Below are 22359 nucleotides of genomic sequence, written 5' to 3' on the forward strand. Positions count from 1 at the left end.
TTGTCAGGAATTTCCACTGTCTAGTGTCTATTTTTGGGTGGGAAAATGGGAAACTGCATAACAATGAAGTGAGAGGATGTAATAATGAGAATGTAAATTCAGGCTTGTCCATGCAAATAAGCTTCTTACCACTGCCTAGCAAGAATTCTGTCTTGTTGTTCAGCACTTGATTGGCAAATGGGACATCTTGCTCTTGACGTCGGGAATCTTCTTACAGTTAATTGCAAACAATTCTCCAAACTTTCTCACTAATGCTCTGTCATTCAGTGGCTGGTGAATTGACCTCATGTTATGGTCTAGAAACAGGGCAAAAAGGAGATAAATACTATTGAGTTGGGATAGTAGAGTTAAGCTGATGGGTCAGTGTCAATAGACAGAGAGGCTATTTATTTCAGAACCCCCTTCCCCTCCCCCTTTTCTGGTGAAGGGTCGAGGCCCGAAACGTCAGCCTTTCTGCTCCTATGATGCTGCTTGGCCTGCTGTGTTCATCCAGCCCTGCACCTTGTTGTCTCGGATTCTCCAGCATCTGCAGTTCCTACTATCTCTGATTCAATTTTAACCCCACTGCGAAGCCTCTTCTAAGGATGCCTAGCCTGAAGAAGTTACCCTCCTCCCTCTGGACAAACCTCAGGGGATCTCTCTCCCACTGCAACTCTCTCGTACCTCTCCACCTATCCTCTCCTCTATCCATCTTCTATCCGCCTCCCACTCTCTCCCTATTTATTTCAGAACCCCCTTCCCCTTTTCTGATGAAGGGTCTAGGCCCGAAATGTCAGCCTTTCTGCTCCTATGATGCTGCTTGGCCTGCTGTGTTCATCCAGCCCTGCACCTTGTTGTCTCAGAGAGGCTACTTTGTTTGGTTTCATTTCCCCATATTTGATTCCCTTACTGATTTAAAAATCCTTCTACATGTATACTTAAAAAAAAAACTAATCAATATACTTAAGAGTTTCCTGACTAAATTATTTGGAATACTCTTAGCACAAACTATTCTGTTTACCTGATATAATGTATGCTTTCATTATCTATAGTAACAAACCAACTTATCTAAGCCCATTGAATCTGGTTGCATGTTCACAGGAGAAAAGTGTGAGAGATGTCCAGTGCTAACTGGGGGTACTACTGGAGTTTGGTTTGTTAAGAACTTTACAAATATTCCCCCAGCTGGAATATTTGGGCATCGACTTGCAAGGTTTGCAGAGAGGAGAAAGAATCCCAGGTCCCTGTGATGATCTGTCTCTGGATCATCAGACTGACTGATCCAATATCAATCCTGAAATTCTGTGGGTTTGTTGCCTCTGGTATTGCATTAAAACCAAAATATACAGAAGCAGAAGTAGGCCATTCGGCCCAACGAGTCTGTTCTGCCATTCAATGAAATTGTGGTTGATCAGGTAACCCACAACTCCACTTCCTGTCCTTTCCCCATAAACCTTGATTCCCTTACTGATGACAAATCCATCTATCATAGCTTTGAATATACTTAATGACCAAGCTTCAACAGCTTTCTGTGATTTAAAAAAAAAATCCATAGACTCCTTACCCTCTGGGAGATGAAATTCCTCCTCATCACTATCTTAAATGTGCAACCCTTTATTCTGAGATTATGCCCTCTAGTCCAAGACACTCCCACAAGGGGAAACGATCTTTGCATTTACTTTGTCAGGTCCCCTGAGAATCTGGTATATTTCAACACAATCATCTCTCATTCTTCTAAATTCCAACGAATACAAACAGTATCTTCTCAACTCCCTACCTATGATCCTTCCATGAACTGCCTCCAACGTCAACGTCAAAATATCTTTCCTTAGATAAGGATCCCAAAATTGTTTTCAACAGTGTTTCAGCTGTGGACTCATTTGTGCCTTGTGTCGTTTTAGCAAAACCTTCCTACTAAAGCAGTTGTTGTATTAATAATTTAAATATTCTACTATTTCTTTGCATATAATTTTCTTGTGTAGTGTCATTTACAAGTACTACTTCCAGTGAGAAGTTTTATAAATCATAACTTGAGGACCACGGGGCTGATTTTCTGACTATTGCCAATGTGAAATCTCAATCAATCCAGGCCATTTTTCACACGATTATAGACACGAATGCTTCTGAGCACTCCGGCTGAATGAGGCGCTGAAAGGAAATATCAAACTTACTGCCTTAAAGGAAATTTAAAAGAACTGCAGATTTATTAAATTGTACTCTTGCTTTCGATCATTAAAAATCCATATGATACCTCTAACAAAAGTTTGAGCTAACATCAGTCTCAAACTAAATCTATTTCACTTTTTCCTCATGAATAGCCTGGTTGAAAAATTGCATAAATTAATTAAGGCATTTGATACCTTTGTATAAAAAAACTTTTCAGGTTAAAGAAAAATATGCAAGATGGTAGTTTTTCTGATAACAGTATTCCTTATAACAGCAGCGCTGGAAAGGAGCAAAAGTGAGCAAGATATGGAAGACAGAATAACAGAAGGTATCTAATTTTAAAAAATAAAATGCATCTTCAACTGCAAGATTTGTTTTCATAAGTAGATTGGTTGAATTCTGCATTCTCCCCACTATCCTGGCTAATACGACCAACATTTTAATGCTGTTTGTGAGACTTTACAATGTTCAAATTGGTTGCCACATTTCCTATATTAGAGCAGAGTTCACATTTTAAAGTACTTGTTAGTTAGCTGTGAATCCTCTTGGAAAGTCTAGGGGTTGTAGAAGGAATAACAAAAGTCCTTCAAGACTTCGTGACTTTTTATTGAGTTGTAAATTATTTAATGGCAGCAGAAATCAAATGAACTGGTCTAGCCAGCTTTATATGGATTTTATAATGTCCTCAAAGTGCAGGATTTTTACGACATATTGGTTTGGTGGTTAGGGTTTTTCAACTCTAGTGTTTGAGAATTGGTGTTAAGAGACAGTTTTGTGCTGTTGATCTTACACGCAACTAGCTGGAGTTACATGACAACTACTTGCCCATGGAGTGAACTGTTTGCTAGAAAGCCATAATACAATTTGTAAATCACCCTAACTATTGATCTTAGGGCACTGTATTTGTGGAAAGCCTACCTAATCACATCTGGAGCATAAATGAGATTTTCCACAAACATTAAGCCTTCCTTCTCAGGGAGAAATGTTATGCAGTTGGCAATGTTGTGTTGGTAATACAGGAAGTGATCGTGCAGATGTAGTTGTGAAGGAAGTTTGGATTTCTTTTTACCAATTTGCTAATTCCACTATTTCCTGTTCTAATGTGACAGTTTTATCCTTGCCTTACCCATTGTAAAGCTGAGAAGAAAATTTGTGTCCTGGATATTCCTTGGAATATGAATTTATAGATAGTTTTTTCTCTAAAGAAAACTCTGATGTAAATGGAGATATTTCTCCATTTAAAACAAATACATTAGTATGAATCTGACTCTGAGAATTATTTCTGCTAATACCATGACAGAGGTTTTGAAAAAAAAGGAATGCAGATAGACAGTAAAAGTTATATCACAAGATTAGTGGACAGAGGCCCAGACTAATGCTCTGGGGACATGGGTTCAAATCCTACCATAGCAGCTAATGGAATTTAAATTCAATTAATACAATAAAAATGGACCTGAAAGCTAGTCTCGGTAATAGATAGTAGTAAAAACCCATCCGGTTCGCATTAAAGTTCTTTAGGGATAAAAATCCTTATGGCTCACATATGACTTCAGACCCTTAGTAATGTGGTTAACTCTTAACCAACCTCAGAAATGGCCTAGCCAGCAACTAAGTTTAGTGGCAATTAAGGATGAGTAACAAGTGGTGATATCCCATGAAGATATATTTTTAAAAATGCACCTGTTGCAAAGTATAATTTTAGATCTATACATTAGTGGATCTTTTGATATAAACAAAGAGGCCATATTCAATCTGAACTACATTGCTTTGCTTATAGTCCTTTTCTTCAGTGCTCTGGTTTCGAGTCTTGGTTGCAAAAGGAAGGGTGTACCCACATTTAGTGGGTTTTATGTTAACATAGCAATGTATTTCTAGAAAATGTGAATATTTTATGAGAACAATTTCCTTATATTAGTTTTTAACTATTTTATAATTAAGTTTCAGATTCAGGACCAGAGTTAATGATTGTGAATCCATATCCATCTTGTAATATGCTTAATGCAGCAGCAATGGATGAAGGTACAGTTTATTTCTTAAAAATCACCCAACTAGGAAGTTTCAAATTTAATAATATAGAGTTAATTTATGGCAATCCTGTAATATTTTTCTACTTTCAAAAATTTTGCAAAATCACAAATCTATCAAGATACCTTTAAAATAATTGCTTTTTCAGAATGTTGTGTGCAATATTTACAATGATATTTTAAGTTTATTTTGTTAAAGTTTTGTACGTAAATCCATTTAAGAAGGAAGGTTGAGATTATATCAGCAATAATAAACATAATATTGGTAGAAATATAAGGTTGAATAGTAGGAGGAAAATTTACCCTTAGAGGATTTCTTTGTCATTGATGTGCTTGGTAAACCTAGTTTCCCAATTAAAAAATATAATTTGTTCATAATAATTTATCTTTGTTTGATAACAGTTCTTTTATCCTAAGTAGAATATATGTCAAATTCAAAATAAGACCATAAGATGCAGGAGCAGAAGTAGGCCATTGAGCCCACTGAATCTTCTCTGCCATTCATTGCAATCACGGTTGATGTGATAGTCTTCATCTCTCACTTTTCCCCATTATCCTGATTCGCTGACTGATTAAAAATCTATGTCAATGTATGTATTTATGTATGTATGTACTTAATGACCCAGCCTCAATACCCAACTGCATAAAGAATTCCACAGATTCACTATCCTCTTGAGAGAAGAAATTCCTTCTCATCACTTGGTTAAATGTGCAAACCAATATCTTGAGATTTTGCCCTCTGGTCCTAGACTCTCCCACAAGGGAAAACAACCCTTCTGCATCTACCCCGTCATGTCCCCTAAGAATCTTCTATGTTCCAAGAAGGTCACCTCTTATTCTTCTTTTCCAACGAGTACAGGCCAGTCTATTCAACCGCTCCTGATAAGACTGGCCCTCCATACCTGGGATCAGTCTTGTGCATCTTCTTTGAGCTACATCTACATGATATAGCTTTCCTCAGATAAGGGGGCAAAACCTGTACACGGTATCACAGCTGTGGTCTGACTGGTGCCTTGTATATTTCTAACAAAACCTCCCTACTTTTATACTCCATTCCCTTCGAAATAAAGGCCAACATTCCAGTGGCCTTTCCTGTTATTCACTGAAAAATGGGCTATTATCGTATTAAGTAGCCAAATGTGTGAGACCTAATCCAATGCCTTCTGAAAGTAGATATATATTGCATCTACTGCTTCCCCCTTATCTATCCTTCTTGTTAACTCCTCAAAGAATTCTAGAAAATTTGTCAGGTGTGACAAATAACGGAAGCCCTTCATGAAGCCATGCTGACTCTGATCATATTATGTATCTGTAACTTCTGTGTTATTACTTTATAATAGACTCTAACATTTTCCCAATAACAGACATTAAACTAACGGGCCTATAGTTACTTGTCTCCTTCCCTTTCTAAATAAAGGTACTGCATTAGCAATTTTCCAATCCTCTGAGTCATTTCATAAACTGTAGGGATTCTTGTAAGATAACTAACCAGTGCATCCACTATTTCTGTAGCTACTTCCTTTTAATATCCTAGGATGTAATCTATCATGTCCAGGGGATTTATCAGGCTTTAGCACCATCAGTTTCCCTACCACTTTTTCTCTAGTATTAATTATTGTATTGATTTCCTCTTCACATTTTGTCCCTTGAAATATTTAGTAATTTTGGAATGCTATTAGTATCTTCTACTATGAAGCCTAATGCATTGTATTTAATCAACTCCTCTGCCATTTCCAGTTCCTTATTATTATTTCACCAGCCTCATTCTCTAAGGAGCTTGTTCTCTTCGGCTGCCCTCTTTCTTTTTATATATTTAAAGAAGCTCTTGTTGTCTGTCTTGTATCACTAACCTTTATATAATATTTTAACAGGCATCTGCAACTTTGTAATTGTCCATTTTACTTTCGCATTAATATTCTGACAATAAACTATATAGCTTATTAATATGTTGAAGTGTTTAAACAGTTAAACTATTAACACAATCAAACCTCATTAAAAAATATCTAATTTGTATAGATTAGCAACATTGATTAAAATTGCTTTATTAACACTGAACTAAGTACTGATCACATATAGGAAGATATAGGAGAAATCATTAAAACACTTATTGTTAATGACCTTTCCCTTCTCAAGTAAATTTTGATTGGATGAGACAGATGGTTGTGTATAATATTATTTTTAATAATCAGAATATAGGGGAAAGACTGGAACACTGGAACTTTAGTCCTATTGAGCTTCAGTCATATTTTAATGAGATGAAGTCACCACAGGTATTGTAGATATGAGTGTGTTTTCCAGCAGGCCCACATACTGATTCACGTTTCCATTCATTTCATGAGAGTCAAGGATTACCAAGTTCAAAGATAAATAAAAGTGGATTTCATGATCCCATCTTAGTCAGTTGTAGTTTTTTACTGCTTCCTCAGTTGAAAATCAGAAAATACCTAACACCATTGCTTTGTTTTTATTGCAGAACAAATTGTTGTTGCCCATGTACCTGCTTTGCTCCCCTCAGCAGATGACAAAAAGAGAAAAGTTAAATATCCTGTAACAAAGGGGGAGATTAGGAGACGTATTATCCCTCCTGAGAAAATGTCTAAAACAGTCATTAAAAGCTACCTAAGGCTAAGGAGAGATAACCGCTTTGACATTCGCCAGCTTCTGGATCTGCCTGTGACTGGCTATGACCGGACTCTACACACATCATTTACTCGACTCTGTGAAGGAGAAGCAAAAACACTGACTGAAAATTTTCATCAGCTCAACCTTGGGTACTTTCCTGTCGATGAATGTGCCAGCACGATAGCAGAGCACGCTGCAGCTTCAGAAATATATGCAGCAAGGCAAGTGGCAAATCTCTGTATTTAATTGAGAACAACTCAAGGTAATTAGCTAATGTGAGTTCAGTGTTGGACCATCACAAGAAGACCTGAGTATGAATCCCAAGCTTGGCTGACTTTTTTATTCACTCAGGAGGTGAGTTTTATCATATATAGCTAATTCCCTAGTAGGAAAGTGGGAGTGAAAACTGTTCTTGGCAGGTGGAGAAGTGGAAGTCCTTCTTTTGTTTTCCCTTCCATTCATGCAAAGTGCTGAAAGATTTGCATTGATGGCACCCAGCAGACCTCCAAGCCTTCGCTCAGTCAAAAGAGTGTCGAATATAGTTTGAAAATATTATAATTTTTAAATACAGATGATTAAATGCTACAAAGTTTACTTTTTTTAATCTAAATTTTATCTGGAATAAGTTGGAAAGATGAAGAGCCCTTTATAACTATTCACTTTTATCTATTTAATCACAACCAGGTTTGTTTTAATACTATTACTGTAAAGTAAATTTCTAGAATTCATAAACAATGTACAAGTTAACATTTTATGAGCAAATGAAATATTGAATTATTATGCGCAGTTTACAATAGTGAAATTTTCAAAATAACAAATATTTTCTATATACTGCTTCCAAACTTGATTGGAACATCTGAGTTGCATTGTATTTTGCGTGATAGTTTCAATAAGTCTTTCTAATTATATTTAACATCAGAACTTGTTTTATTAATGAAAACAAACCAATTTCTGCATGATTGCTTCCAGCTGAAACTTCAGTCTTCGCAAAGCTGATTTATTGGGGTGTCTGAACCTGCTTCCTTCCTTCCTTCAGCAAATGATTGAAGCAATTCAGGCATCCTAGTTGTCCAATTTTAAATTGCTTCAAGTGAACCATTTTTAATTTTATTAAAGTGATGGGATTTTTTATTTTAAATACAAATTGAGTTTGTATTTTGGAACATTTTTGGTTGTATTTTTTGATCTGGTTGTATGTGCACGTTGTGATTGGCTCATATCAATTATGAACTTCCTGATTGGAGAAATAGTAGCCCCTCACATACAATCCAACAAAGGCAAGTTGGTGACTCAACTGTGCCACACATCAAATATTTATAGTGACTTCCTCAATTTTGAAGGGGCTTATACACCAATGTCACTCAGAAATTATGTTCCTACTTATTTTCACACATTTTTATAAATATTTGGCAAATAATTTGCCTAAAGAAAGAACAGGTACTGAATCAAGTAGAAACATGGGACTTAGCTGGATATATTCTGAACGCCAACTTTTGTTAGGGCCTTTACTGGAGTGACCAGCTCTACAGCACTAGAATAGCCAACAGAATTATATAACTGTCTTATAAAGCACAATTTGCAATCTCACCGTCAGTGTTTAGGGATGGCTAATATGAATAGCTGAAAAATTTATACTGATGCATTTAGGGTTTTTTTTTCTGAGGTACTGTGAGTGAAGAGCTTCTTGCACTTAATCTAGCCAACTGACTCTATTTCCTAATGTGATACTGGGTAATCAAAACACAAAAGATATTATTTCTCCCTTGTTCATATGTTACTTCGATAACTTTCAAAAAATACATATAAGGTCAAACATGAAACTGTTCTTGTCAACAGATAAATAACTAGATTTTAATAATGTCTCACCAGAACCTTTTTTTTGAAGTGGATGTGCACTTGGTGGGAGTAAAGACTGATGTATTTAGGTGGAAATTACTTTAGCTGAAATTTGGACTGGTGTCACATCTTTAGAACTAAATTTAAGTACAAAGTAAAACAACCTTGATTGCATTTTCAAAGATTTCAAAATTTCTGGTACAGTTCTAGTCTATACATTTCCATTTTATCACGTTTGGGATATTATTTAAATGATTTACCAGACGTCCTGAACTAAAATTATTTGCAAAAGGCAATCTTTGTCAGATTTTTTTCAGCAGTGAGGGACCGCATATATGTATGTATGTGTGTATGGATAGGGCTTTTTTTTCACGTGTTAACATTATGGCTTACTTCAGGAGCATTGTAAACAGAAAATTAGGGCAATAATGTCACATGAGCAACTCTGAACAAAGGAAAATAAACTGCAAGGGCAAGCTCGTGAGGAATATAAAAACTGACAATGAGGGCTCTTTAAATATATAAAAAAGAAGAGAGAGGTCAAAGTGAACATAGACCCTTTAGGAAATGAATTTGAGGAGACAGTCATAGAATCATACAGCATGGAAACTGACTCTTTAGTCCAATTCGTCCATGCTGACCAGGTATCCTAAACAGAACTAGTCCCTTTTGCCTGCATTTGGCCCATAACCCTCTAAACCCTTCCTATTCATGTACCAGTCCAAATATCTTTTAAATGTTGTAATTGAAACCGCCTCTACCACTTCCTCCAGCAGCTAATTCCATATACGCACCACCCTTTGTTTGAAAAAGTTATAGAGAACAAGGAAATGGCAGAGGAGTTGAACACACAGTTCGCTTCAGTGTTTATGGTGGATGATAGCTCAAACATCCCGTTAATACTAAAGGATACAGGGAGAAACTACGTACCATTACCATCACTAGTGAAGTAGTTTTGACAAACTAATGGGGCTAAAGGCAGTTAAGTCCCCTGTCCCCTGGCTTGCATCTTAGGATCCGAAAAGAGGATACCAAAATGATAGTGGATCCATTGGTTGTAATTTTCCAAAAATCCTTGGATTCTGGACAAGTACCAGAGGATTGGAAAACTGCCAATGTGACACCCTTGTTCAAAAAGGGAGGTATAAAGTGGGTAACTATAGGCCAATCAGCCTAATATCTATTGTTTGAAAAATATTGAAATTGATTATTAGGGAAGTAATAGAACATTTGGAAAATTGTAATCTAATTGAACATAGCATGACTTCATAAGAGGGAAATTGTATTTAGCTAATTTATTAGAATTTTTCGAGGAAATCTCATCCAGAGTGGATAGGGGAGAACCAGTAGATGTGTTTTATTTGCACTTGCTGAAGGTATTCGACTGGCACCTCACAAAAGGTTAAGTCAAAAGATAAAAGCCCATAGTGTTGGAGGTAGTATATTGGCATAGATGGAGAATTTACTATTGATGCAGGAAACAGTGAATGGGCCTAAGGAATTCTTTTCCAGGTTGGCGACCTATAAATGATGGAGTTCCATAGGGATCGGTGCTGGAACTGCAGCTGTTTACAATATATATTCATGACTTGGAGGAAGGATATGAATGTACTGTGATCAAACATCACAAAAATAGGTGGAATGACAAGTTGCAAGAGGGGTACAGACAGTTTACAGAGAAATATTGAGAATTTAAGGAAGTGAGCACAAAGTTTCCAAATAGAGTATAATGTGGGAAAATGTGAGGTTGTTCATTTTTGAAGGGAGAATAAAAGAACAGTATTATTTAAATGGAGAAAAACTGCAGAAAGCTGCAACACAAAGCAACTTGGGTGTACATGTGCATAAAATATAGAAGGTGCAGCAGGTAATTAGGAAGGATAACGGAATGTTGACTCTTATTTAAAATAGGTTGGAATATAAGGATAGGGAAGTCTTAGGTGTAAGATTTACTGCAGACTGTACAGTGTGTTATAATAGTGGGTTGTTTTTGTCCCCTTATTTAAGAAAAGATATTATTTACTTGGAAGTAGTTCAGAGAAGCTTCACTAGGATGATCCCAGGCATAGTTGGATTGTCTTATAAGCAAAGGTTAAACAAGCTGGTACTCTACTCATTGAAATTTAGGAGAATGAGCAGTGATCTCATTGAAACATATGGGATTCTCAAGAAGCTTGACATGGCAAATGCTGAGAGGATGTCTCCCTACACAGGAGAGTCTAGGATCTGAGGGCACAGTTTCAGAATAAAGGGATGCTAGTTTAAGACTGATATGAGGAGGAATTTGTTCTGTCAGAGGGAATCTCTTGCCGCAGAAAGCTGTAGGAGCACAGACTTTGTGTACATTTAAGACTGAGATAGATGGACTTCTGATCAGTAGGGAATCAAGGGTTATGGGGAAAAGGGCAGGAGAGTGGATGTGAGGTCTGTCGTCAATCAGTTACGATCCTATTTAATAGTGGAGCTGGTTCAACGGGTTGAATGGCCCTACAACTTGCCTATCGTCGCAACAGGTCCATGGCAAATGCCATCACGCTAGCCCTACGCAGGTCCACGGCAACCTCCATCGCCCTGGCCCCATACTCGTCCGAGAACATCTGGATAACAAGGACACCTATGACAGACTCCTATTTATTGGCTTTGGCTCCGCCTTCAAAGCCATAATTTCAACCAAACTCCTCTCCAAGCTCCGAGCTCTAAGATCTGCTCCCGCCTCGGCAACTGGATCTTCGACTTCCTGACCCACAGACCTCAATCAGTAAGGATAGGTGACAACACTTCCTCCATAATAATATTCAACACTGGTGCCCCGCAAGGCTGTGTAACTCATCCCCTTACTATACTCCTTATACACTCACAACTGGTTGGTCAAATTTCGTTCTAACTCCATTTACAAATTTGCTGATGACACCACTGCAGTGATTCGGATCTTAAACGTTGTGACGGAGTTGATGAAAGAGAAAGAGCTTAATGACATGGTATAAAGACAACAATCTCTCCCTCAATGTAAGCAAAATAAAGGAGCTGGTCATCGACTTCAGGAAGCAGAGTAGAAGACATACCCCTGTCTGTGTCAATGGTGCTGATGTGCAGGTGGTTGAAGCTTCAAGTTCGTAGGAGTAACGATCACCAACAATCTGTCCTGGTCCATCCATGTTATCGCTACAGGTAAGAAAGCACAACAACGCCTCCAATTCCAGTGAAGGCTATGGAAATTTGGCATGTCCCACAATGACTCTTACCAATTTTTATAGATGCATAATACAAAACATCCTGTCCGGATGCATCACAGCTTGGTGTGGTAGCTGTTCTGCTCGAGACTGCAAGAAATTACAGAGAGCTGTGAACATAGCCCAGCCCATCACGCAAACCAGCCTTCCTTCCACTGACTCCATCTGTACTTCCTGCTGCCTGGGGAAAGCAGCCAACATAATCAAAGACCCCTCCCACACCTGTTAGACTCACATCCACCACTTTCGTCGGGCAGAAGATATAAAAGCTTGAAAACATGCACCAACAGATTCAATAACACGTTTATGAGACTTTTGAACGGACCAATGAGCTGAGGAGTGGCAGATGGAGTTTAATTTAGATAAATGTGAGGTGTTGAATTTTGGTAAGGCAAACCAGAGCAGGACTTATGCAGTTAATGGTAGTGTTGCCTAGGGGTGCGGATGCATAGTTCATTAAAAGTGGAGTCGCAGGTAGACAGGGTGGTGAAAAAGGCATTTGGCACGCTTGCCCTCATTGGTCAGTATATTGAATATTGGAGTTGAGATGTCATGTTGCAGTTGAACAGGATATTGATGAGGCCACCTTTAGAATACTACGTTCAGTTCTGGTCTTCCAGCTATTGGAAAGATGTTGTTAAACTTGAAAGGGTTCAGAAAAGATTTACAAGGATATTGCTGGGATGGAGGATTTGTGCTATAGGAAGATGCTGAATAGGCTGGAGCTATTTTCCCTGGAACGTTGAAAGCTGAGGCATGACCGCGTAGGGGTTTATAAAATCATGGGTAATTAGGGTAAATAGACAAGGTCTTTCCCCAGGGTAGGGGAGTCCAAAACTAGAGGGCATTGGTTTAGATAAAGGGGAAAGATTTAAAGGGGAGCTGAGAGGCAACTTTTTCATGCAGAGGATGGTGCGTGTCTGGAATGAGCTGCTAGAGGAGGTGGTGGAGCAGGTACAATTAACAATATTTAAAAGGCATCTGAATGGGTACATGAATAGAGTAATTTAGGATATCTGGTCAGAGCAGACAAGTTGGACTGAAGGGTCTGTTTCTGTGCTGTATAACTCGATGACTGTATAACCTTTCATACATTAAAGTTGATTTTTCTCTGCCCCTTCTCTGTAGCTGTAACACTATATGCTTTATTCAGTTCTGTTAGCCTGATGTACATCTGTATGGTATGATTTGCCTGGATAGCACGCAAAATAATACATTTCACTGTATCTCAATACATGTGACAGTAATAAAAATGAAAAATCAAAAAGTTAGTAAAGGGCATGGTGCCTCCACCTATGAGCTAAGTTTTGGTCCAGAATATGTCATATTGCATTTGTCCTTGTTTACCATAAGGTTGTGAGTGTCAAAAGCCTTATTTTCAAATCTAGAAGGATTTCTAGAAGAAAATTGAGAGAAGGATAGTGATTGTTGATCTCTCAGCAGAGTCCAAATGAGTTAAGTAAGTGGAGTTGGAAGACGGTTTGTGAGATTAGCCCACAAGGTTGTTGAAGAAGGAGGTTGGGACAATTGAGGTTGCTCTCCATGAGGCACAACAAGTATCTTGATGATGCTGTGGGGGGTACTTGTTGGCTACTCCAATGGCTAATTCATACCTGGCATGAAAATAGAAATGCAATAAGGTAATGATGTATCGTGGTATACTGAGGTAGAGACTGAATGAAAGGTAAAATTACGAGGTGACGGGAAGGAAGGGGAATGAAAATAAGGGCTAAAGAGCATCAAAGTGGAAAAAATATAGGGAACTAACTTATCTTAGTTCTAGAGTAATAGGCAAACATGAATAGCTATAGAGGAAATTCAGGTTACGTAGCTATGGTAGAGATAGTTGCGACATGTCTTAATTGTGAAGAGAGGACATGAAGAGACAAGGAAAGAGAATCCAGAGATAAAGTCTGAGAGATGAATATGGGATTGAAACATAGAATATAGGACCAAGAATAACCTATTTGACCCATCAAACCTATGCCATTATTCAACATGAACATGGCTGATCCTCTATTTCAATGTTATACCTGTGCTGTGTCCAGAAATCTATCTTTCTTTCTTGAATATATTCATTTGATTTGACCTCCACTACCTTTTATGGTAAAGAATTCCACAGGCTTACAAACTTCAGTGAAAAAATTTCTCATCTCAATCGTAAATGATATATACTGTATACTGAGACAAAAATCCCTGCTGCTAGAGCCCCCTCCCAGATAGGAGAAACATCATCTCTGCATCCTCTCAGAATTGTATGCAATTTCAATGAGATCCTTCTTTCATTCTTCTCAGCTCTAGTAAAAACAGACCCATTGATCCAATCTCTTTTCATACAACAAAGCTGTCATTACATCCTGGTAAACCTTCACTTAATTCTATCTATGGTAAGTATAACTTTTCCTTGGGTAAGGAAACCAAAATTGCATGCACTATTCCATGTGGGTTCTAACCTAGGCCCTGTACAGCTATGTGGAAACATCCTTGCTCCTATACTGAAATCCCTTGCATGCAAGATCCACCTGCATAGTTGCATTCAATGATGGGTGTACAAGGAGACCCAAAGTCCCTTTGTACATCAACATTTACCAACATATCACTGTTTAAATAATATTCTGTGATTCTGTTTTCCCTATTGATGTGGATGACTTCACACTTACCAAATTGTACTGCATTTGCCATGTATTTAACTTAACTTGTTAACTTAACACTTAACCTATCTAAATCATCTTGAAACCATTTTCTCACCACTCAGTTCCTCCTAGTTTTGTGTTATTAACAATCTTGGAAATATTGCATTTAATTGTCTCATTCAAATTGATGATGTATGTTGTGAATAGGTGAGGCCCAAACATTGATCGCTGTGGTACTAGCAATATCTTTCCTTCCAAAAAGACACATTTATTGTTACTCTTTTGGTTTCAGTCTGGCGACTGATTCTCAATTCATGTCAATGTAAGGGTGACTTTTTTTTAAAATTTGGGAATAAAAACCAGAAAATTGAAGTTTGGATTACTGGTTGTTTTGTTCCCAACTCATAAGGAAAAGTAAAACAGAGTGGTCTATTACTTTCTGCCTTGTTGCCAATGTTGTTGCCCATGATATTTCCAGAAAAAAATCCAGTTTGTCTCATTGCCGTGTCCTTCCTATGTGTAGATGAATCTGTATATTTAGATTAAAAGTGAGGGGTATAGTTTAAGTTTATTAATTAGTAATCTGTTTTTACTGCATATTGGAAGATACAGTTTGTTATAATTTTTTTTATTATCTTGTTCATTGAAGTTTGGTGTACATTTCTTCATATTTTAGATGTGTGACCTTACTAAAAGCTTACTGAAATCGAAATAGACCATATCCACTCATTCTTCCTTCTCTATTCTACTAGTTACATCCTGAAAGTAACTGTAGATTTTTCAAATATGATTTACCTTTCATATATTCATATTGATTTTTTTTCTAATCCCATTGATATTTTCTAAGTGACCTGTTAATACATTCTGTGTAATAGACACAATAATTTTATCTACTACTAGGAAGGGTAGAGATGAGATTTACATTTGCATAGCAAGTTATGATGATCTGAAATGCACTGCTTGAAAGGTTGGATACTGATTCAGTGGTAACTTGCAAAAAGAAAATTGGTTATATACTTGAAAAGCAACTGTTTGCAGAGCTCTAAGGAAAGAGCAGTGGAGTAAAACTATTTTGATAACTGTTCCTAAGAGGTGACATTGGCACAGTAGTCTGAGTGGCCTCCTCCTGTGCTGTATGATTCTATGAAACAAAAATCAAATGTTTAATTCTCCTGTCTGAACATGCCTAGCCTTGATGAGTACAAAGGTTTACCAAAAAAAAAATCTTATTGCATATTTTGATTTTATCAGAACCCAATTCCTGCACTTGACTACAGACAAATATGCATTAAACTTTCCATCAAACTTGATTTGGTGAAACATTGCTAATGTTTCTCAATTTAATTATTCCCTCACTCACTTCTTTATCCCTCGCCATTTAAGATTCTTAATCTAGACATATCGACTTATCAATGACAAATAATAATCAACAAGTAGCTATATGTCATGAAAACTGCATGCAGAAGGCAGATATATGAAAAAGTAAAATTAATGAAATGTGTTGTTAGATGTTTTCTCAGTTGGTTCTGTTTTGACTTTTTGACCACATATGAGCATAAGCATTAAATCCACCTTTGTCATGTGAAGCTCAGTGTTTATTATTATTATTACCTTTTTTTTCAATGTCAAGTAAATCATTGCCTCAGTTGAAACACTAGAAAGATATTGCTTTCCTTTGAGTTGTGATTCCACATTCCAGGAAACACGATTTGTCATTTGATTTTTGTTTTAGAAAAGTGCATCCAATGTAGCAACTGTGAAAGAACCTACAAACTTTTCACGTAGGCTTACCAAATTCTTTTATTTTCTCCAGAAAGGTGATTGAAGATCTTGACACAATCATGGACAGTTTTATGTGGCAGGAACATCCATATAATTTAATCACACATGGATTTGGTCCTCAGAACATCAAGGTAGTTTTGGACTTGATAAAACTACTTCTGCGAGAATCGCTACGAAAAACTGCGTCCTGATGCAGGCAAAATAAAATCACTGGAATTTGTAGGTTCTTTTTCAAAAAAAGCTATGTAATAGTGGAACTTATTGCTTTTAGTCTGTTTATCCTGTTAAACTTGTGTGTAACTAGCTTTGTAAGAATATTTACAGAAATGTTGTTTTATAATGTAAGTAATGTACAGTAGCCCCCCTCTATCTGTAGAACTTTTATGTACAAATTGGACTATGGTTGGAAAATAGGCATCTTATGAGCTTTATGTTGGAGCATTAGTAAAGATTATGTATATATTAGAGTTATAGTGAGTGGCTACTGTACTTCACAATAAAACATTTCAAGAAAAATGATAGTGGTGTGTAATGTGAAATGTTTACATGAAACAAATGAACACCGCTGTTAAATAAGAATTTTAAAAATATATACACGTTTCATTTAACATCACAAATTTTACTTTTGTTTAAAATTGTGATTTCATGTACAAGTGTTTGCAAGACACCTAACTAAAAACACCTCTGACAGCAACAACGTACCATTACCAAGATAGCGAAGTCACTTTCTATTCACTGACATGTAATTAGCATGGAACTGATTGAAATATATTAGAAAGAAAACTGGAAAACACCTCTTTAGTTCATGGTCAACATACGAATAGGTATCTCCCTGTCCTCGGGTATGTTCAAACCCTCTAGACTGTTATCCCTATCTAGTCCCACCTCAAGGTAGCAGCTTCCTCCTTAAACAGAAGCAAAACAACTGCCAGTCTCCTGGCTTGGCTGCATTTGTTCTTTCATTGGACATCTCTGACTCCAATCACCCGTTTCATTAAGGGCATAGCAATGTCTTCCCTTTATTGTCTATGAGAGAGAAAGAGGCCTCACCAAAGTCCTGTACAGAAAGTAATAATCATACAACATGAAACAGACCCTTCAGTCCAACCAGGCCTTGCCGACCATAATCCCAAACTAAACTAATCCCACCTGCCTGCGCTTGGCCCATTTCCCTCCAAACATTTTTTATACATGTACTTATCTAAATTTCTTTTAAATGTTGTAACTGTACCCGCATCCACCATTTTCTCTGGAAGTTCATTCCACACATGAACCACTCTGTGTTAAAAAAAATTGCCCCTCATGTCTTTTTAAATCTTTCTTCTGTCACCTTAAAAATATGCTCCCTAGTCTTGAAATACCCCACCCTAGTGAAAAGATACATGCCAGTTACCTTATCTATACCACTCATGATTTTATAAACCTCTGTGAGGTCACCCCTCAACCTCCTACGCTCCAGTGAAAAAAGTCCCAGCCTCTTTTTATAACTAAAACCTTCCATTCCCAGCAACATCCTGGTAAATCTCTTCTGAACTCTTTCCAGCTTAATAATATCCCCTCCTATAACAGGGCGACTGGAACTGGACACAATACTCTATAGGAGGCCTCACCAACATCCTGTACAACCTCAACAAAACGTCCCAACTCCTATACTCACAGGTCTGAGCAATGAAGGCAAGTGTGCTAAATGCCTTCTTAATCACCCTATCTGTATATGCTCCTAGTTTCTGTTCAGTTTATAATCATTTGACATTTGTGCTGTCTCTGGTGTGATGCCTGCACCAAACCATTTTCAGCTTCCCTTTCAGCAGTCTGAGAGAAATGTTGTGTTTGTGATCCCTGGACTACTCCTCATTCAGTGCAAACAACCCCCTCCTTCCCATAGTGTCTTCCTATTGGAAGCACCAAGTACGCAACATCTTTGCACTGACCAATGCCCAGACATTACTTCTGGGTGAAGCAACAGTTTACTTGTATAGTGTACTACTACTATCCCAACTAATGTTATGACTGGACAAGTCAGATCCCAGTCTGAAGTGACTTCATAAATCATATTTTATTTCAGTTTCAACAAAGTGATCTCTAACTGAAACAGAACCACATAATGCTGCAAGTTTCGCTTGAACAACAAAAACATTTATTTAAAAAAGAAAGAGTAAACAAACATTATACTTGCAACACCACTTCAAAGTTTTTTAAACACTAAAAGAATAATTGATTTAATCCCAAAGTTCTCCTTTATCAGTTGAAAAGAAAAGCAATAGCTGTTAATAGTTCCTAAAACCCACCACGGTGCAGTACCCACATTAGAATCCCTACCTCTAACACTTTAAAACAAATGCAGAAAATGCTGGGAAAAACTCAATTTAGTACTGTGATATAAAGGACCCTAGGAACAGAAATAGGCCATTCAGTCCTTCGAGCCTGTTCCACCATTCATGAGATCATGACTGATCTGTGGCCTAACTCCATATATCTGCCTTTGGTCCATTGTCACTTAATACCTTTGCTAAACAATAAAGTTGGGTGTCAGTGTCCATGCAGAGGGAAATAGAGTTAAGGTTTCAAGATTAGTATGACTTCTTCAGAATTGAAATTGACCTGAATTCTTTTGTACATCATTTTGTGCTTGTTTTTGATTTCCAGCGTCTGCAGTATTTTGCTTTTACTCAAGTTTCTAACATGTACATAATTTCACTTATGGACTAGAATTGCACATCACTTCTTCTTGAAGCTATTATACATCTGGGCTTTAAACAAACTCAGCCTTAAGGGGTTTATCCCAATGTTCTGGTCTGGGACTATCACCAACACTTTACTCAAAGGTCATCTGGTTTCACTGTATTCTTCCCTTTCCAGGAGTAGCAGTCTGTGCATGCATCTTTATCAAAGGACTTTGCAGGACGTGGCACAACTTAAAATCAAGCTAAAAATTAAATCTTTCTCCAAGATATGGATGTTTCCTGTGAGTTGAGGAGAAACTTCTTTACTCAGAGTTGTTAGCATGTGGAAAGTGCTGCGTGGGAGAGTGATAGGGGCGGATTCCATAGGAGGTTTCAAAAGAGAGCTGGATATGTATTTGAAAGGGGTAAAGTTAGAGAGCTATAGAGATAGGGCTGGAGACTGGGACTAGCTAGATTGCTCTGTCGGGAGCTGGGACAAACACGATGGGTCAAATGGTCTCTGTACTGTAAAATTCTATGATTCTATAAGCTTAAAAAGAACTCTCTTTTTTAATTCTAAAGTTAGGCCTTAGTTTTCCTTTATGGAAATCACCATGGCTGCAGAAATACTTACAAGTACTTATTAACTTCGGACACATAGCAGTCTCCCATGTTACTGACATAAAAACCAAACACCGACTTTATTGCACAGCAAAGGTATTAAGCGACATGGGTCAAAAGCAGATATATGGAGTTAAGCCACAGATCAGTCATGATCTTATTGAATGGTGGAACAGGCTCGAGGGACTGAATGGCCTTATCTTTACTTATCTTTTGATTCGCCACTCTGATCTCAAAAGTGACTTCAATTTCATACCATAGTCTCTAATCTTTTTTATTTTAGATGGTAGCTGTTGGTAATTATTCTGCTATTTCCATTTACACATCTTCTAGGCCTACCTTTTATTTCTCCATTTGACCTATCAGCATTCTCTTTGCTTTGTGCCGTTATACTTTTTATGATTAGAGGTTTATTCAAAATCAAGTTCTCATGTTTGTGAGCAGTTAAGATTAGCAAAACTAATTTAAGGATCAAACAATTGTCTCTCTTTATGAAGCTCTACTTTGAAGTTACGCATTCAGAACAGTGAAATGTGATGAAAGTTTGCAATGGATTAAGCATCTATGCATTATTTATGCATTCAAACACCGGTGTATCTGTATATATATTTTGAAAGATAAGTAAACGATGAAAGTATTAACTCACTGAAAGATAACTATCTTTCAACAGATTATCCTAAAGTATATGAGTTATTGTGCCTTGAAAAAGTCCAGTAAATGGAGAACTTTTAAATATCAAAATTTTCTCACTCTGCACCTGATTGTGAATATTGTCAAGTATTTAGAAGAGAACATTTTGGAGCACAGATATCTTCGGAGGCTTACAAACATTAGTAAATATTTCTGACACAGCATGTCCATGTCTAGTCAGTTATTTGGGTGTGTTAGATCAATTATAGCCTTTAACTACCTAAGGAAATTCTGGGTGCAGTGTGCATCCGGCCTATAACGACCTGTAGATTAAATAAAAGGTAAAGTTGCCATGTCCTATCAGACCATAGGGCTGCTTTCTCATTAGACAGAGAAATCTGGTGGTGGTTTAACCTGAGGGTCACCACACTTCAGGCAAGGGGAGAGGTTGAGAAGGAGAGTCCTCATGGTAGCTTAGCCAGTGGAGGAAATAAACCCATGCTGTTGGCATCACTCTGCATTGCAAACTAGCTGTCCAGCCAACTGAGCTAACTGATCCCCTATAGAGTGAATCATCCATTATTGGCGATGAAAGTTGTCATTGTCCTCATTTTTTTGCCACATGAAACTTCCATCACCCAGTGAATACATCCCAGGAGTTAGCTGTATTTCAACAATGCTTCTGTCTTAAGAAAGTAAGCAAAGCCCTGATGGAACATTTACTATTTCATTTATTAGAAAGAACCAGCAGCAGATCATTTTTTTTGGTAGGAGATGATACATGAATCTTGTTTCCCTGTCTATTGGAATTTCCTCATCTCAATTATACCGTTTTTTGGGCTAGCCTTGCTGATGGGAACTTCCCTCTTTCGTTAGCTCCTTAACACTAGAACAGTGTAAAGCAATGACAAAGCTGAATAACAAATAAGCTGCTCTTTGTCATGATCTTTTGCACTAAGAGCCTCTGGCCACTTCCAGCAATAAGACTACAGTCGGTTCTGCTATAACCCGATAGTTGCGTTCCTGTGCGACCGCGTTATAGAAAATCGTACTATAGAAATAACGGGATCTATGGGAAAAGTGGGGTTGGGGCAGACCACCAAAAAAAGCACTCAAAATCGCTCAAAAAATCACTCAAAGGCTAACGCAAAGGATAGCACAATTTGAATAAATGTTTAATTCATATCTAATAATGACATAAAAGGAAATTTAACACTTTACCTTGAAAAAATGTCAAGATGACTTGATGGTGGAGGAGGTTGTACTGTATCTGTCACAGAGAAAGCACTTCATAACAAAGCCCATGAAATGATCATGTGATACGGCATGGAGAGTCTTTCCGCGCTACCATTGTACGTATTTACAACAAAGCCTGTGAAATGATCATGTGATGTCGACATGTACTCCTCTGCACACCGATGAAATCATGTTATAGCCAACACAAGTTAATGTTTTAGAAATAACATTCCCTATTCATCAATCACATTACAGCCAATTTGTGTTGCTGGAACACGCGTTAACAGAAGAACCAACTGTATTAGCCATAGACTCATAGAGGTCAAGAGCACATAAGAAGGCCCTTAAGCCCCTGCATTTGCACCAGTCAAAAACACCTATTTATTTTAATTCTTTTTTTCAATACTTGGCCCATAGCTTTTGGATGCCTTGGCATTACAAATGTATATCTAAATTCTTATTAAATGTTATGATGGTTTCTGTCTCTACCACCCTTGCAGGTCGTGAGTTCCAGATTCCCATCACCTTCTGAATGAATTTCTTTTCCCTCACATCCCTCTAGACCTTCTGCCTCTTAGTTTATATGCTTGCCCCCGGTCACTGATCTCTCTGCCAAGGGCAAGTGTTCCTTCCTTTCTATCCCATCTACTCCCTTCATCATCATTAAGAATGCCTTTCCAGTTCCAATGTCTTTTAGAAAGAGACTGGAGAGGAAATATTCAAAAATCTTTTGTGCACGCTCGGATTATGTCTTTGGCTAAGCTTAGTATAGGTCTAAAAATTCAAAATATCTTATGAAGAAAGCCACTGTCAAATGGCAGAAATACTAATTATGCGGAAATCATTCGACCTGGGGCTATGTTTGTGCCTAACTGTTTGACCGACTAAATTAAGGAAATATCTTTTGCATGAGGAATGGAAATTTGTACATTAGTAA

General features: G+C 37.5%; 1 protein-coding gene and 1 pseudogene across 1 annotated transcript in view; one reads left to right on the plus strand and one right to left on the minus strand.

The window, feature by feature from the left end:
* LOC109919013 overlaps positions 1–191 on the minus strand; it is a 55826-nt pseudogene extending 55635 nt beyond the window's left edge.
* LOC109919012 overlaps positions 1–16788 on the plus strand; it is a 31166-nt gene extending 14378 nt beyond the window's left edge. Inside the window, exons 5-8 of the mRNA XM_048601902.1 lie at positions 2420–2473; positions 4084–4164; positions 6643–7012; positions 16304–16788. Of these exons, the coding sequence (XP_048457859.1) occupies positions 2420–2473; positions 4084–4164; positions 6643–7012; positions 16304–16463 (665 nt within the window). The 3' untranslated portion in view covers positions 16464–16788. The remainder of the gene's footprint in view (positions 1–2419; positions 2474–4083; positions 4165–6642; positions 7013–16303) is intronic.
* The last annotated feature ends 5571 nt before the right edge of the window (positions 16789–22359 follow it).

Source organism: Rhincodon typus, chromosome 10, assembly GCF_021869965.1.
Source record: "Rhincodon typus isolate 14 chromosome 10, sRhiTyp1.1, whole genome shotgun sequence".
NCBI classification, from domain to species: Eukaryota; Metazoa; Chordata; class Chondrichthyes; order Orectolobiformes; family Rhincodontidae; genus Rhincodon; species Rhincodon typus.